At 37.8% G+C, this 16817-nt stretch overlaps 1 protein-coding gene across 1 annotated transcript in view; it reads right to left on the bottom strand.

Moving 5' to 3' along the window:
• Positions 1-1547: 1547 nt before the first annotated feature.
• Positions 1548-16817, bottom strand: part of ELOVL6 (ELOVL fatty acid elongase 6) — a 147986-nt gene continuing 132716 nt past the window's right edge. The window contains exons 3-4 of the mRNA XM_074228709.1: positions 14003-14154; positions 1548-7104 (exon numbers count right to left, since the gene is read on the bottom strand). Of these exons, the coding sequence (XP_074084810.1) occupies positions 6680-7104; positions 14003-14154 (577 nt within the window). The 3' untranslated portion in view covers positions 1548-6679. The remainder of the gene's footprint in view (positions 7105-14002; positions 14155-16817) is intronic.

Genomic DNA, 16817 nt, shown 5'->3' with positions numbered 1-16817 from the left:
ACGATGATGAAAACAACAATGACAATGACAACTACCAATCACCACCGACACCACACTGCTACTACTGATAACAATTATGACTATGACTACTACTACTACCACTACTAGGATTTTTCTAGATCAAGGCCATCTTTTACTGATGAAGAACAATTTTGATATTTGATAATTGTGAATCTCTGACAAAATTAGGATTGGGAAGGAAGAGTGCTTCAGTTTCAAGTGGACTGCAGATTCTGGCACTATTCCCTACATGTAGAGGTGCCATTAACTTCACATCTGCATTTACTGGAACTGCTGGAAAGCCACTAGCAGAATAGAGAATTTGGAGGTTGAATATATAAAGCTTTAAAAATAATTTTTTTTAGGTTATTTTGTAAGGCAGTGGGGGGGGGGGTTACGTGACTTCCCCAAGGCCACACAGCTAGGTTAATTATTAAGTGTCTGGGGCCAGATTTGAATTCAGGTACTCCTGACTCCAGGGTTGGTGCATTATCCACTGGGCCACCTAGCTGCCCCCTAAAAGTATTTTTAAAAATGGGCATGGAATATATTATATTCCCTCCCCTCCCTCATTTCACTCCTCATCAGAAAATTGACATAACTGATCCTAAAAATAGAATGGACTTCAAAGAGAATAAGTAAATTAAAAGTTTAACTTAACTCAATACTTTGAAGTAAAGGGTATAAGTTGGTCATATGCCTTTTGGAAAATGCAGGTACACACTGACTAACATGGTTAACTGATTTGGTTTAGAAATGTAATTCTATTGGTTATGATGTCTAAACAATGTCAGAAGATAGTGAATGTTAGACCAGGTATTATGTGGAATATGCCTATGTATATGACATTTTTATTATTGTGTCCATATATGCAAGCTATATATGTTGTCTGTATGTATGTATAAATGCATATATTAACTTTTTTTTACTTGTATCCAACTCTCCATGATCCCATTTGAGGTTTTCTTAGCAGAGACACTGCAGGGGTTTGTCTTTTCCTGCTCCAGTTTACTTTGGAAATGAACTGAGGCAAATAGGATTGCTCACAGTCACATAGGTATAAGATGTATATATATTTATATATGCATATAGAGCTTTAAAAATTTAATAAAGATCTTTGAGCTTGAACACAACTGTATACATATCTGCATGGTATCTTACATATAAATAAAATGTTTAGGACAAAGAGTTGGAAGAAATAATTCCAACACCAATTAGAAAAACAAAATGTTTTTGATAGCATAAATTATGCAGCACATTCCATCTAGTGCTTTTCTAGGTCTTAGACTATGCTGTCACTTAGTATTTCTTCCTGGGATTCCTATAATATAGTTCACCTAATAACGGGTTGGGATCCTCTGAGCAATTCAGTTACATTTGTTTATCCCTAGGAGGTTAAGTGATGTGGATGTCAACACTGAGTGACTTTGTCAAGTCCTGCTGAGCATCCTTGATCCTCCTTTTGAGTCGGTATGAGGATTGGAAGAAAAGGAAACCACAACAGTGTTTTTCATTTTAAATCAAAAGTTATGATTTTATTTGGAATATTAATACACCAGAAAAAAATAGTTCTTTTATGTCATGAAATATGCACTTGAAAATGGTAACAATCCTAACATCGCTCTGGTTTGTTCTATTAGGCTTACATGGATGGCTGAGCATACAGACTTCCAAAAAGCCTGTGTCTTCCAGTGGTTTAGCTGGAAGCATCCTGTGACAGCCTGGCCCATATGAAGCAGACAGAGCCTAAGAAAGAGTAGGACCTCTTGCCAAGGCCCCTCAGCTTTTCATTAGGGTTACCCCACTTTTTATCTACTAGGGAAAGACCAAAGTGATACAAAGAAGTGGGAAAACAATTTATTATAGGTATCAACCTGCTAGTGAGGACCCACTCCCTAGCCCTGGCTAACTTAGCCTGCCAGCACATTTAAATAACCAGTTTCTTTGAATGATACTTCAGGAGAAGCCCACTACAACGTGGTCCCTGATACCATGGATTTGGATTTGCATTTATAACTATAGCATAGGGAGACCCATCTTCCTACACATGAGCCTTGACCCAGTTGGACAATTTCACAAATACCAACTTTATTATTGATGCTTCCCCAAACACACACTATCAAGGTGTTTCCATTGTGTCTGCTTGGCTTTCCTTACTTGAAAGAATTCATGATCTAATTATGCCCATCCTGTTAATGAATGTGACATAGGGAGGAATGAGAAACAAGAAACCTAGATTTTTTTTAAAAAAAATTCTTCTCCATGAACCTTAACCACTGAAGGCATATGGATAAGAGGAAAGCAGCATGGTGAATCATACTGGGCTTGTGGTCCCTCACTAGCTTTTGTATGGATGCACATCATCTTGCCATCTTACCTACGAGTTCTTCCTTATGCCCCAATGCACTGATCATTTGTAGTCTGTTACAAGTGATATTTCAAGTAACAACATGAAAGAAAACATTTTGTCTGCTTCCAAGCTGCCATTCCCCTACTGTCCCTTACCTCCATGTAGAAAGACCACTAATGTGGCTACCTGCACACCTTACATCACTCAGGGTCGATTGTCCGCCAGGTGCAAAGGATTTCGTTCATACTCTCTTATCCTAGCTTGGGTTCCCAATTGGTCTTACTATTAAAAGGATATTTTGGCCAGAAGCATAAAGCATCTGGTTTCTTTAAACTCTAACATAAATTCCAAAGAGCAGATGGATGGTCTCTAGGTTAAGACTGCAGACAGGAACTGGTTCACAGCATTAATACAGGCAGTACCTTTTGGTCCAGAATGACAACCAGGGTCACAACCAAAAAGAAAGCTGAGGGGTCATTTTTCCCCTCCCTCACTGAAAAAGTATGAGTTGTCACCAAGACACTTGGATGAGAATTCTCATCAAGGTTGAGATATTTTCAAGTGAGATGGTGTCCATCATCTCTATTCTACAGGAAGAAGGCTCTCAAGAGGGAAAGGCAGACCTGGTTCAAGTTTCTACATGGTTCTGGCATTATTTGATCTTTTCAGCCACCTAAATGAATGATTGATTAGGATCACCTCACAGCAAGCCAACCAATTGTCTGGAAGTGGACTGGTAAACTGGATGGGGAGAGAATGCTTACATTTACCCTGTGGTTGACTTATGATACACCTCTGGACTCTGGCCAGAAGAAGATAAGTAGCCCTCTGTCCACTAGGCTTTATTTTGTTAATTTAGTAGCCTAGGACAAAGGATAAGATTGTTTTTACTACAGTGTGAATGACTCCTCTAGTACCTTTCTTTGTTCCCCTTGTGTAATAAATACAGTTTTATCTTGTCACAGAAACCCATCTAATTTCTTAGTGAAACTCTATTAGTTCACTCCCTGAAAGTGCTCTCCTAGGAAGTCATTTTTACATTCAAATCCAGGAGATTCTCCTTTAATCAAGTATCTGACTCTTGGTCAAAATCCACCCTAACCAAGTGAAGTGGAAAATTGAGATACCTAGATATCTAGATAATTCTGATCTTTCCTTCCTTTTTTTCACCTGTTCCCCCACATATCTAGATAAGGCAAAAATGTTTTAGGGTAACAGAATTATCGGAATAACTAGCTCAATTCTGTGTTACCTTGATACTTGACATTGGAAACAAACATCTATAGGAGGCACTATTTGTTTCTACTTTTGTTAGAGAACAAATAATTCAGTGGAAACTTTTTCCACAGCCTTTTGGCTTCAGATGATGCCCAAGAATTTGAATATTGAGTTTTCCTGGGATAGTACTCTGTATTTCTTCCTCTGGGAAGGAATGTTTCCTTCATACTGGGTTGTCAAAACAGGATGCAATGAAAAAACTTCAACAGAAGGACAATCTATTGCAGCAGAGTGGGGCATCTACAAAAGACATGCCTGCCCAAGGTTTTCTGGAATGTAAACTGAGAGTAGAATTATTAAGATGGCAGTCAATTCTCTGGTTGGCTTGGAGGATTTTCTTAGGGATTGTGAAATCCAGTTAACAGCACTGTAAAATATTGCACTACCACATGAAATGATGGAACCTGTAGTTCCAGAATTTTAGTAAAGTGAGTTGTTTTGTAACAATCAACAAAAAATTCAAAATAATTTCAATAGAATATGAACATGACCCCACACCCTAATAAAAGCTCTAGGAAATGCCAGCCTGGAAACTTCCTCTTTTACTGGATTTGTCCTAGGATCAAATAATTAGTGATAAAAGAATATGGAATTAAGTATATGTTTGGCAGCAAGGTTGAGCTGCTCATCAGTCCTTCATCAAAGCAAAGTCAGCTTTCATTTTGTACCCTTTCCCCTGTACACCCTTCTTTTCATTCATTTGCCTATGCTAAGTTATTGTTGCCTTTTTTTTTGGGGGGGGGAGGCTTATTGCACAATGTTTAATAACTCCCAAAGCTGAAGATAACACTGCTCACACATTTTATAAAATCTATTTTTTCCCATTACAATTCTATCATTTCGGCTCATGGCAGTTTCATTATAAACAAATATCACATTCATCTTAGCTATTGTTTTTTACACATGTGTCAATGATGCAGAAACATCATAGCATACTCAGAATAATTTTACATCATACTCCCTAGCCCCATATTCTTGAAACTTTGTTCACAAGGACTCCTTGTTAATTGGTAAAAACCATTCACGCCGAATGGAATGTAACTTTATTCTTTTTTTTAATTACACACACACACACACACACAAAAAGCCCTTGTCATCTTTGACAGAAAACCAGAGCAGCTCCATTTCATACATGACAGCACAATTAAAACTAAAATAATACAAAAATAATTTGAAAAAATTCCTTGTACTGTACACTCTCAAATAAAGCAAGATAAATGACAATCTTTTCTAATAGCCAGAAAAATGTGTGTCTACTCAGCTGGGTTTTGCAGTTCAGTTCTGTGTGACCCACACCATGTGCATATGTGTGTGGTCAGATGTGTATTTTCTTTATAGAATAGAAATCCCTAATCTGTTTATCTAATTCTTCTAATTTTTATGCTACTTGACTGATACAATTTAGAGTACTACAGTCTCACATGAAACAATGACTTTACATGATTGCTTCTTTGAAATACTAAGAACTTGTACACATTTATTTGGCTTGTAAAGGACTGAAATATTACAGAGAATGTAATCTAACTTTGCCTTTAAAGAATATGGCTCTTAAGAACTGATTCTCTGAGTTCCAGAGTGAGTGACCTTATTTGACTTCTGAAGCTAACTTATATGTAGATTCAATGGGATGATTTTTTTTAATGAGTTTCAAAGTTTGAGGGGTTAAGTCTTTAGGGGCCTTGGATTTTCAACTATCATGGCCAAATTTGTTCCCTTGTATTCTCTCCACTTGACCAGAAGAGGGCACTTTAAACACCTCTACACTGCTACAGAAGCAGGTGTGGCAGGTGCGGAAACACAGTGTTAATTCAATACTGCATATAGACCTGCAGTTATTTTTCTTGAAAGTCACAAAAAATATAAAATGTGTACCTTATCACAGGTTTTTACATTGAAAGCTATATGTGTGTGTGTGTGTGTGTGTTTGTGTGTGTGAGAAAGAGAGAAAGAGAGAGAGAGTGCGAGAAAGAGTATGTGGATAAATAGAGGAATATACATATTGTCTGTACGTATGGAATCTTGTTTTTAGGTTGTCTTCCTCTTTCCCAGGATCCATCTCTCCTACCCCTCCCTCAGTGGAACTGAGTATTTTCTAGCCAGTAGGATCAATTTTCATATTATTTGGTTGTGGTTTTTTTAAAGTCCCTTTTCCCTTCCCCTCCCAAGTTTCTTTTTTAAAAACCTCAGGTAAGGGAACAAAGATGAACCTCTTTTATCCTATGCAATAAAAGTAATCACTGGACTTCTATCAGAAATACACTTGGACAAATTCTCTCTCATTTGGAACTGGGCAGTTATGTTTTGTTCCTCAATTTTAAAAACCTGGTCAAAGTATCAAATCCCAGCTGTTTTCTGCACACTCACTAGCCAAAAGGCTGCACACAATTTCTAGATTGCAGTGGAAAACATCAAACTTTTCCCTTACTCACTCATTAAGATGTGGCTCATGGCCACTTAAAGAAACCTTCTATACACCTTTTCCATTTAGCCTAAAACTGCCAGCCCTTCCCAAGGAGGGGTTTCATTTCTGCCAAAGCACTGGTTCTATAGGCACATGCCCTGTGCCTCCACCATTTTTGTCTTTATTTTCTTGTTGGCTCAAGTTTAGTGTCGAAAAAGATTAGAAAGGATATAGAAATAAGTTTTTTTGTTTTGTTTTGTTTTTAGTAAAAGTCTTCTGTCCTTAGGGAAATATAACACTTATTAAATATTTTTTCATAAAATTTGTTAATAACCTTCATTTGCCTTTTCTTTCTTTCATTTTTTTCCCCTACAGTTGACAGGTACGAGAGGGATGGTATTTCTCAGCAGCAGTCCTTTGAGATGGAGTTGAACTCAGTGAGTCCTCACCATAAAAGGATCATAAACTTACTGGGTTAGATCAACCTAGTTACCCCTAAGCTGCCAAGTTTTGTTTTTAATTATTATTATTATTATTATTATTTATTATTATTTTTAGCTGCACCATATATAGGATTCCTTGTGCCATTTTCTTTTGTCTATTTTTTTTCTTGATGACCCTGAGCTATGGCTTCCTTCTCAGTTCCAACACTATTCAGCCTTCCTTGCTTTCCTCATTTTGCCGATGTAGGCCTCGAAGAAAAAATGACAGAAGAGCACAAAGTAGCTGAGGTACATGAGTGAAGACCAGATGATGTTCTGAACGTGAGAGTGGCACTGATCTTGCTGCATCCAGGAGAAGACCAAATAGTTAACTATACAACCCATCAACATCTGTGTGATCTGGGACAAGGTGATGAACATGGCGAACTTCCGAGAGACCCGAAAGCCCGCTGCCCGCAAAGCATAGTAGGAGTACATCACCGCATGTACTCCATAGTTCATGGTCATGAACCAACCACCTCCGGCAACCATGTCCTTATATGAATACCAAGAATAGAGCAGCACAGTGATATGGTGATACCAATGCAGGAAGATGAGTTTCTGTTTTCTAAGAATAATGAATATTGTGTCTCCTGAAAGAAAAAGAAAAGTTCACATGAGTGCATAGGCAAGAGAACAGTTTTATGTTTTAACTAAAGCCTCCTTTGAGCACAGGAAAACCATATTTATTTTGAACTTAGAGAAGATTTTAGAAGTCATCCAGTCCAAGGTGGTGCAGTAGAAAGAATGCTGGCTTTGCAGTCAGGAAGACCTGAGTTCAGATCCTACCTCAGATACATAGTAGCAATGTGACCTTGGGCAATGCCAACCTCTCGGCCAATCTATCAAATGGGAGGAATAATAACACCACATTCCCAGGCTGTCATGTAAAATGTTTTGTAAATCTCAGAGCACCAGATAAATGTTAGTTATTGTCATTGTTATCATTATCAATGAAGATACATGTTTGAACCTAAGCAACTTGCCCAAGGTGACTTAGCTTATACAGCAAGCTAATATCAGAGCTGATCATAAGCTGGATCTTCGAACTCCCAATTCAGTGCTCTTTCTATTAAGCCAGTTCTCTGCTAGGGGCAGAGTAGATAGGAGGCTGGGTCTCAAGTCAGGTGTGACTGTGGATAAGTCACTTAACCTTGGCAGTCTCAGTTTCTTCAAATGCATCAGATGGATTAGAATAGCACCTATCTCCCTGGGTTTTTATAACAATCAAATGAAATATTTGTAAAAGGCTTCCTGGGACATCTCAAGGACTTAATAAATCTTTGTTTCCTTCCTTCCCCCCCATTCACCACTGACTTCATGCTAAGAATATAGATGGTGATTGCCCAAGGGACTGCCAAACATAGGTGATTCTATGCTGAAAAATAAAGGGTTTAATTAGAATGATCTATAAAGTCCTTTTCAGTTCTAATATTTAATGATTTGCCTAGAAGTGGTAAGCAGATTGTTATGACAGAATATGAAATGTTATAAATTAGCCCTATTGGATTTCCTTGAGATACCTCAATTAGTTTCTATAACACTATATTCCTCAAGAAAAAAAAATCCATTTGTTCCTACTATAGAGAATTCAGAAACAAGAATTATATTTTAAGTAGGGAGGCTCTTAAGATTTGAAGTAAATTTTTGAAAACTTTATTGTATAGAAAATGAGAATTATGCTTCAATTCAGAAGTTCTGGATCTGGGTTCTGATTTAACCATTAGCAAGCACATGACTTCCTTTCTCTGGAACTCAGTTTACATCTCTTCTTATAAAATGAGGATGTTGAATTAAGCTATATCTAAAGTTCCTTCTAGTTTCTGACTTTTAATTTTTTTGTGGAGCTAGGTGAGAGATTTTGGCACCATGGCATATTTATGAAAAAATAGAATTCTATAATCATACATTCTTTTTTTTCTGTTTGCTTTTTTGCAAGACAATGGGGTTAAGTGACTTGTCCAAGGGTCACACAGTTATGCAAGTAATTAGTGTCTGAGGTCAAATTTGAATTCAGGTCCTCCCAAGTCCAGGGCTGGTGCTCTATCTACTGTACCACCTGGCTGCCCCCTCACACTCATCTATTCTTTCATTCCAGGGAGTATTCATTGCTGTCAAAGGGCACTTCAAAAATTAATACACATATATACACATCACATCAGTTCAATACAGTCTTTTTAAAGGGAAACCCTTTAAGAGCTTGACTTTATTAGTATCACTAGAATCAGAAAACTCTGTTATGAATTCTGGCCGAACTACAAGAGGAAATTCACCTTAAATCTAAATCCTATGCTAGATACTGTTATTATTATTATTATTATTATTATTATTACTATTATTGCTATTATTTATTTATTTATTTTTATTTTAAGTGCCATAGTGTATTTCTTGCCATCACTGTGTCAGAGAAACTTAAGACAGATTCTGCAGCTTCCATGATGCAAACCCTTGGAAGTCCAAACTTTGTTTGCTTTTACAACGGAAACTAGAGGCCCTGACTTTCTGTGCTCACAGACCATCAAGCCAGAGCAACGCTGAGTCAGAGTTTTTAAAAAAACCCCAACGATGAACTCAACTTTGAGCGACGGCCTCACTCACAACAGATGTTTCCAAGTTTTCATAAAACTTAAGTCTCAGCATTTTGTACTGCAATTCCAACAGTAGGCAACTGACAGATTTGGATACACAAAGCAAGGTTAGTGGTTCTCTTCCTCTCACTTGTTCTGATAAACCATAACCCTATAATTCACTGAAATGAGCTCATTGTTTTAGAGTTGAAAGAGAAATCCTGTCTTGCTATGAAGAAAACTGCAGGCACATGGACTTTTGGGAGCAATGTCCTAGAGATTAATATCAGAGAGTCACTGAATTTTTTTGCCCTTCTATAGAAATTATCTTCTTTCTGATGAAAGAAATAAGGCAGCCTACAAGGTAGGCACAGAATCTGGATTTAAGGAAAAGACTACCTTTGAATAACCCAAATTGGGAACCTTTTTGATAAAAAGACAACAGAAAAGTTAACCCAAAAGTTAATTTAAATTTACTTCATGAGAGAAATATTCTCATCACTTGGAAGATAGGCCTGGAATCTTGGAAACAACATGTTACAGATGAAAAGGGTTTTGAAGTCAGAGCATCTGAGTTGGAAATGTGGCTCTGCCATTTTTATAAAACAAGACGGCAGGACATAATGACCTCTAAAGTTTCCTTACATCTCTAAAATCTATGATCCTAAGAATAATATTTTATTTTCTGTAACACAACCAGTTCCTTCCCCCCACCAATTTTTGAATCACCAATTTACATCTAGAAGGAAATCAGCTTTCAAATTTGAAATTGGAAGGTACTCTTAGCTGCCATATTGTCTAACCCAAACACAAAACAGCAGTCTATTCCCTACATTTTCAATGCAGACCCAGAGAAATGAAATGTTTATCAGAGGTCCTAGAGACAGGATTTGAACCAGACTTGTACTCCAAATCTTAAAGCCTTTTTCCTCTACCATCATATCCCTCTAAGTACTTGGGAAGAGTTGCAAGTAAAGGGGTCTTGTCTTAATAGTTTCCCAGAACGATTTAAAAAAATTCTACTGTAAATAACACATGGTAGATTCCTTTAGTCTTTTTCTGTTCAGATAAAGTACACTAAACACATTTGCACATTGTCATTTAACTGGGAAAAGATCTGTCACCTAATCATATAATGGAGCAAGCCTCTGTGGTCACTATGACTGCTCTTGAAAAATAGATTTGAGTGAAGCACTGCTTAGGCAGAGTTAAACCTTGGATTTAAATGGAGATTCCAGACAATAGTGACTATGTGCAAGTGGTGATAAGTGATGGGGAAGGGGAGCAGGAAGGGGAGTTTTTGTAGTGAATACCTTCATGCTTATGGTAAAACAAAGCTGGTTATCCTTAGTCATTATCAAATTTGATCAGATGACATGTTCTCTGGAACCTTACCTTTTTTTCCCCCTAATGTGACAACAGATTATCATTAAGGACTAGTGCATATTTTTGTACCAACTAACCAATGAAATACTGAGCTGAGGACTGGCTTGCATCTTTTCATTTGGTTGATGGTCATACTGGGGAGACCTTATCCCACAGCTGTCTTAGCAGACCACATATGGGACTTCAGAGATTATGTAATCCAATTCTGCCCCCCCCCTTTAACAAATGAGGAAACTCATCATAGAAGTTAAATGTTTACCCAAGGTTATACAGGCAAGAAACATCAAGAAGCAGAATTTGAACCTGGGATCTCTGGCTGTAGGATCAATGGGATCCCTTTCCTATATCTTTATATATACACACAAATACACATATGTATGCATATGGGCAAAGCATTTAACCTTTCCAACCTAGGCTTCTCTATCTGTAAAGTGAAAATAATAATAATAACGATGATGATGATGATAGCTATAGCATTTATCTGAGAGCTACCTTGAGGATCAAATGAAATGATATAGGTAAAGCCCTTTGTAGGCCTTCAAACACTTTGGAAATGCTAACCATTTATGGGATCAAGGATTGGAAGTATCTATAGGGTACAAACGTTGTGTGTATGCATGCACAGATGTGTCTATGTTGGATAGACTCCCTTTGAAAACTGGAGCTATACATGATTGATTTCATTATGCCCATGGAGGCTGGCCCCTTTGGGGCAAAAATTCTTAAGAGAATTCCTTGAGTGCACAGAGAAAGATCAAGTGATTTGTGTTCAGAGGGAAAGTTAGACCCAAGTCTTCCATATTCCAAGGTCAGCTGTCTTTCTATTATACCCCATGCTGCTTTACACTGGATATTTATTTTATGTACTAATGTGCTAGGTGGTGCAGTGAATAGAATAGTGGGTCTGGAGTCAGGAAGACTCATCTTCCTGAGTTCAAATCTGACCTCTGGCACTTTCTGGCAGTGAGACCCTAGGCAAGTCACTTAACCAGGTTTTCCTCAAGTTTTCTCATCTGTAAAGTGCTGGAGAAAAAATGTCACACACTGCAGTAGCTCAGCCAAGAAAACCCCAAATGGGGTCATTAAAAGTCAGATACAACTGAAATAACATCTTCTCCCTTTGCTTACTGTCCCCCTCCATTACCCATCACGTGCCATTGCCCTTTAAGGATTACAAGTACTGCAAGACTTCATTAATTCAGGAGTAATATTGCCCAAATAATCCCTGAAGGATAAGGCCATGTGATAGTGGTGGAGTGGAGCAGTAAGCTAATGAGGAAGGAAGAGGGGATACCATTGCCAATTTTACTTTGGTTTGTGTTGTTGTTTAGTCATTTCAGTTGTGTCCAACTCTTCGTGATCCCATTTGGATACCATCATGGTCTCCCATTTCCTTCTCCATAACATTTTACAGCTAAGGAAGTGAGGCAAACAGAGTTAAGTGACTTGCAGGGTCACAGAGCGCTGGTAAGTGCATGAGACCAGGTTTGAACTCAGGTCTGATTACAAGTCTAATATACTGTGCCACCTAAATGACTTAATAGGATCCTAGATATATAAGTAGAAAGGTCTATCTAGTGCAGTCCCTGTTTGTGTTGTGTGTGTGTGTGTGTGTGATTTTATTATTGGCTTCTGATTTTTTATCACAGTTACTTCTGGATGACTTCCAATCCCCTTATTTCAGAGATGAAGAAACAGACCTAGAGAGGTTCAGTTATTTACCCAAGATCACCTGGGTAGTAATCAAAAGATGTATCTATTATGTGGTATCACAATGACTGCTTGCTTTTCAGTCTGACATGGTTTAAAATTTCTTTACTATCCTTAATGTCTTATTTTGAAAAATTTGGTCACTGTTACTAAAATATCCATTCCAAAGCTAAACAGCTCCAAAATCATGGGTTTCTAAACTAAATAGCAGGGCAGCCAGATGGCAGAGTGCACAAAAGCACTGGGCTGAGAGTCAAGAAGGTTCATCTTCCTGAGTTCAAATCAGACTCATTGTGTGATCCTGGGTGAGTCTCAAACTGCTTGACTCAGTTTCCTCAATTATAAAATGAGCTGGAGAAGGAAATGACAAACCACTGTAGTGCCAAGAAAAATACACATGGGATTGTGGAGAGTTGGACGTGACAGAAAAACTGAATACTGAAACTAAACAGTATTCCACATAGAGGCTTATCATATGGCAAATAATGGGACTATCACATCACTTTTCCTGAATGCTATATTTTCCTTGAATGCAGCTTGAGCTTTGCTTTTGTTTTGTTTTGTTTTTTTGGAAGGAATACATATCAGCGACTATGGGAAAGCTGCTATCTCAGCATGTTGACTCATACTGAGCTTGTGGTCTACTAAAACCCCCAGATTTTCTTCACTGAAGTATGCCTTTGTTTTGATCTGTTAGTCAGATAGCCTTTCACTGGCATTCACTTGACTTTTCACTATGTGGAAGAGCTATGCAAAGTTGGATAACTTTGACACCTCAAACTATATCAAATCAATTCAATTTTATTTTCCCCTGCTTGGATTTAAATGTCAAATATACATTTCAACTCATTAAAATGATTTAAAAAAAATTATGGGGAAGGAGGCAGACAAAGACATTCATTATTTCTCATTGCTTTCTAAAAAAAGTAAACTCTCCTCTCTTACCCAAGGCCTGGATTTTTGAGGCCTAAAGTCGAACACACCAGAGACCAAACTTTAGTACTTTAGTTAATGAGCACACAGGAGTATCCAAATAAAAAACTTAATCCTCTAATCTGAATCAAAACTCCCGAGATGAGAATATGTTTCCATGTGGGTCTTGGAAACAGGTTTGTTTTTCATTTTTCCTTGTTCTAATATCAGAGCAGCTGCTAAAGTCCCTCAGAGAGGGGAAGCTGTCTATTTTATGAGCCCCTCAAAACAAATCATCAAATTCTGTATTCTTCTCAACTTGAGCAAGATATTTTATTGGCATAGGGCAGAACTGTCAAATCCATGGCAGGCAGGTTGTCTGTGATACAGAATAATTGAGAGAGGGGCCCAAACCAGATTAAAATATAGTTCCTATCTGATTTTAATGTGTTGGGGTAATGATCAAAACAGAAATATATATGCATGGGTAGTTTTCTATGTCAATATGAGACCTGAAGAGACCCTTATGTACTATATTAGTGGGCCCTGCTTTTATTTAAGTCTGACACCACTGGTATAGAGGACTTCTATTGAAGAAACTTATTTTACCAATGTAGTAAAATCTGAAATTATGCCTTAGAGAGCTGACTTGGAATACTCAGAGGTTACCCGTCCACGGTCACATAGTTAATAAAGCAAGACTTGAACCCAGATCTTTAGAAATTGGAGGCTACTGCTCCATTCCCTCCATAATGCAGTCTCTGAATTCTACATATGTTCCAATGCTCTAAAGACATAATGATATGCAATTGTCCAAAAGAAGAGTGTGATACACTGGCAGACAAAAGCAGAAGAGGGAGAGAGAGAGGAGGGAAGGAAGGAGAGAGAGAGGGAGAAAGAAAGAGAAAGTACTTACCAAGTTCAGGTGCTTTGCTTAATACAAATGCATAAGCCCAAAATTTGCTGACAGGTCCATTGTAAAAACTCTGATCACAAACTGATTGCTTCAGGCCTTTGGTCATCAAAATGTACACCATAAAAGCACCAGTTCGAAGAGCACCGAATATACTTCATAATAAAAAGAGAAAAGAAACACAGTTCTAGAATTATGATTTCCTTCTTTCAAAAATCATACACCAAAGAATAGCACCACTTGAAAAACCAGTCAACGACAGTGAGACTATGTGGTATGTGACATGCTTGAAGGAAGATCTAGGAGGAGGATATCAAAGCACTTTACAAAGGAGTTCCCAATGCTATTTTTCAAGAACATACAAAACCTTTTGTAGCCCTGAGACATCATGCATTGAAATTACAGTGGTTTTTCAAGAAATAACAGCTAGGTCTAAACTTGAACTCAAGAGAATCTTTGACTTATTCGCTAATTACTCACTACTTGGTTAGAAATGCTTAAGTTTGGAAGCTGTCAGAGGCTACCTCTTACCCCATAATTGAATAATTGCTAATATTAATAACTAGCAATGTCAATGGTGTTTTAAGACAGGCAAATCACTTTATATAAATGATCACATCTGATAATCTGATTCTCGTCCTTGGGTCTCCATCTCCTTCTCCAGTGTCTTTGCACTGGCATGGAGCAATCTTCACATCTGGAATGATCTCTTTCCTCAAGTCTGCCTCTTAGAATCCCTAGTTTCCTTTTAAATTTCCTGTATGAGAACTTTTGATTTTGCTTAGTTGTTAGTGATTTTCCGAAGTCTGGGACAAAATATTTATCCCTTTTTTTGCACATATATTTAGATATGGACATTTGTCTTCCTTGGCTAAAATGTAGACTCTCTGAAGGCAGGGACTGTTTGATTTCCAGAACTCAAATCCACATTCAAGGTACATCAAGCCTGGGGGGGGGGGGGGGGGGGGAGAGGAGTGTGTTTGCTGAAACAGTTAGCAAGAGAAAGCAATTTGCCTGGGGAGCTGCTGCCTCCTAAGTGCTTGGAGAAAATCTTCTCAGTACTCAGGGTTATGGATGCATCTGGGTCATGCTGTGCCACTGGGAGCCAGCTTTTCATCGACTTGAGAAATGATGTGCCAAAAGGAGATGCCAGACCTTGTCTGGCTAATTAGTCCTGCTTCCTCTTCTTGATGAATCATTTTAAGATGTTCAAGGGAACACTGCTACTGCTGACCACAGCAGTCTGTCTAGGGAGCATCATTTGTTGGGATTCTAGAACATTAAAAGCCCCAGGGAACAACTGCTGAATCGCACAGTCAGATGGATGCCTGCTTGGGTAATAGAGCTTCGGTTTTTTGGTGTTTTTGTTTTTTCAATTTCAGTTCTAACCAGTACACACTCAGCTTTCTGAAGATCATGAAGAAAACGCATAAGCATTCATTAAACATCTACTATAGCACTGTGCCAAGAATTTTACAAATATTTCATTTGATTCTCCAACAACTCTGGAAGTAAGTGATAATCTCACCCCCACATTACAGATTAAGGAAACTGAGGTAGAGCTAAATTAAATGACTCGCTCAGGGTCACACAATCAGAAGGTATAAAGTTGGGATTTGAACTCAGGGATTCCTGACTCCAGATCTAGGGCTCTATCCACTGAGTCTTGGAGCTGCTTCGTAGAACAATAAATGACAGGCTAGGTGTTAATTGCTGCAGTCCAATTAAGATGGGAGCTCTTGTGCATAGCACATCTTCAATGTCTTGAAATGTTTGAGAAATATTCTGATTGGCATATAGTTATGATGATTAATCATTCTCCAGTTTAGAAAGCACTTTCCAAATGAACATGCCCTATAAAATGGGTAAGGTGAGGAATATTGAAATTCAGAGGGGAATTCAAAAATCACATTGGTGTCCAGATTTAGACTTAGGTCCTCTGACCTCAGAACCCTCTAAACTATTCCAGCCTTTTAAATAAACTGCCACTTAACAATAGGGACGATGACAGTGTTTTTGGTTTTAATTGATATAGGAAACTCCTAGATGAGGAAAGCTGGTGACTTTTCTATAGCTAAAAGGTTTAGAAAGTTGCCAAGAACACTGACAGTTAAATGACCTGTCCAGGGTCACACAGCCAATACATGTCAGAGTTAGCTTTTATAGATATTTGAGATAGATAGATATAGATGTATCTATAGATAGATGAGAACCTTTTATTCTGACAGCAGCCAAAACTTAAAAATTAGCCTGTTTTATCATTTAATTAATTCATCCGACAAAAAAAGATCCTAGATTTATTGAATTTTGAGATCCACCCACAGTTGCCTTGGCAACATTTGATCAAATGATTTCGCAGGCCTGATACAGTCCACAGTTCCAGACATCCCCCCCACCCGGCCCCAAACCATGAAATTTCTCATCTGTTATTCTAGCTAGCACCAGAGTAGAGAACTTATCTTTAGCTATTAAATTGGAGCTATAAGAAAATAGATTCCCATTGATTGCGGAATTACTAATTAAATTGTGGTAAGTGAATTATTTCATATGAATTATAACAGGATATTGTTATAGCATGAAGGATAACAAAGATACAACGACTGCTACAAAATATAAATGAAAAGATCACTTAATGGCAGCTGAATTATAGAAAGTCTAAAAAAACAATGAAAGATTTCAGAGAAAAGATAAAGAAACCTTTCTCCCTCCATGTAGCAGAGAAAAGAGGTTCCAATAAGACAAACAATGCATGGTCAGATGCTGTCACTCTTTTGGATGTTCTTGCTTGTCATTGTTACAAAGAAGGGTTCCATTGGAT

Source organism: Macrotis lagotis, chromosome 3 (assembly GCF_037893015.1).
Source record: "Macrotis lagotis isolate mMagLag1 chromosome 3, bilby.v1.9.chrom.fasta, whole genome shotgun sequence".
Taxonomy (NCBI): Eukaryota; Metazoa; Chordata; class Mammalia; order Peramelemorphia; family Peramelidae; genus Macrotis; species Macrotis lagotis.
This window is presented reverse-complemented; position numbering and strand designations above follow the sequence as displayed.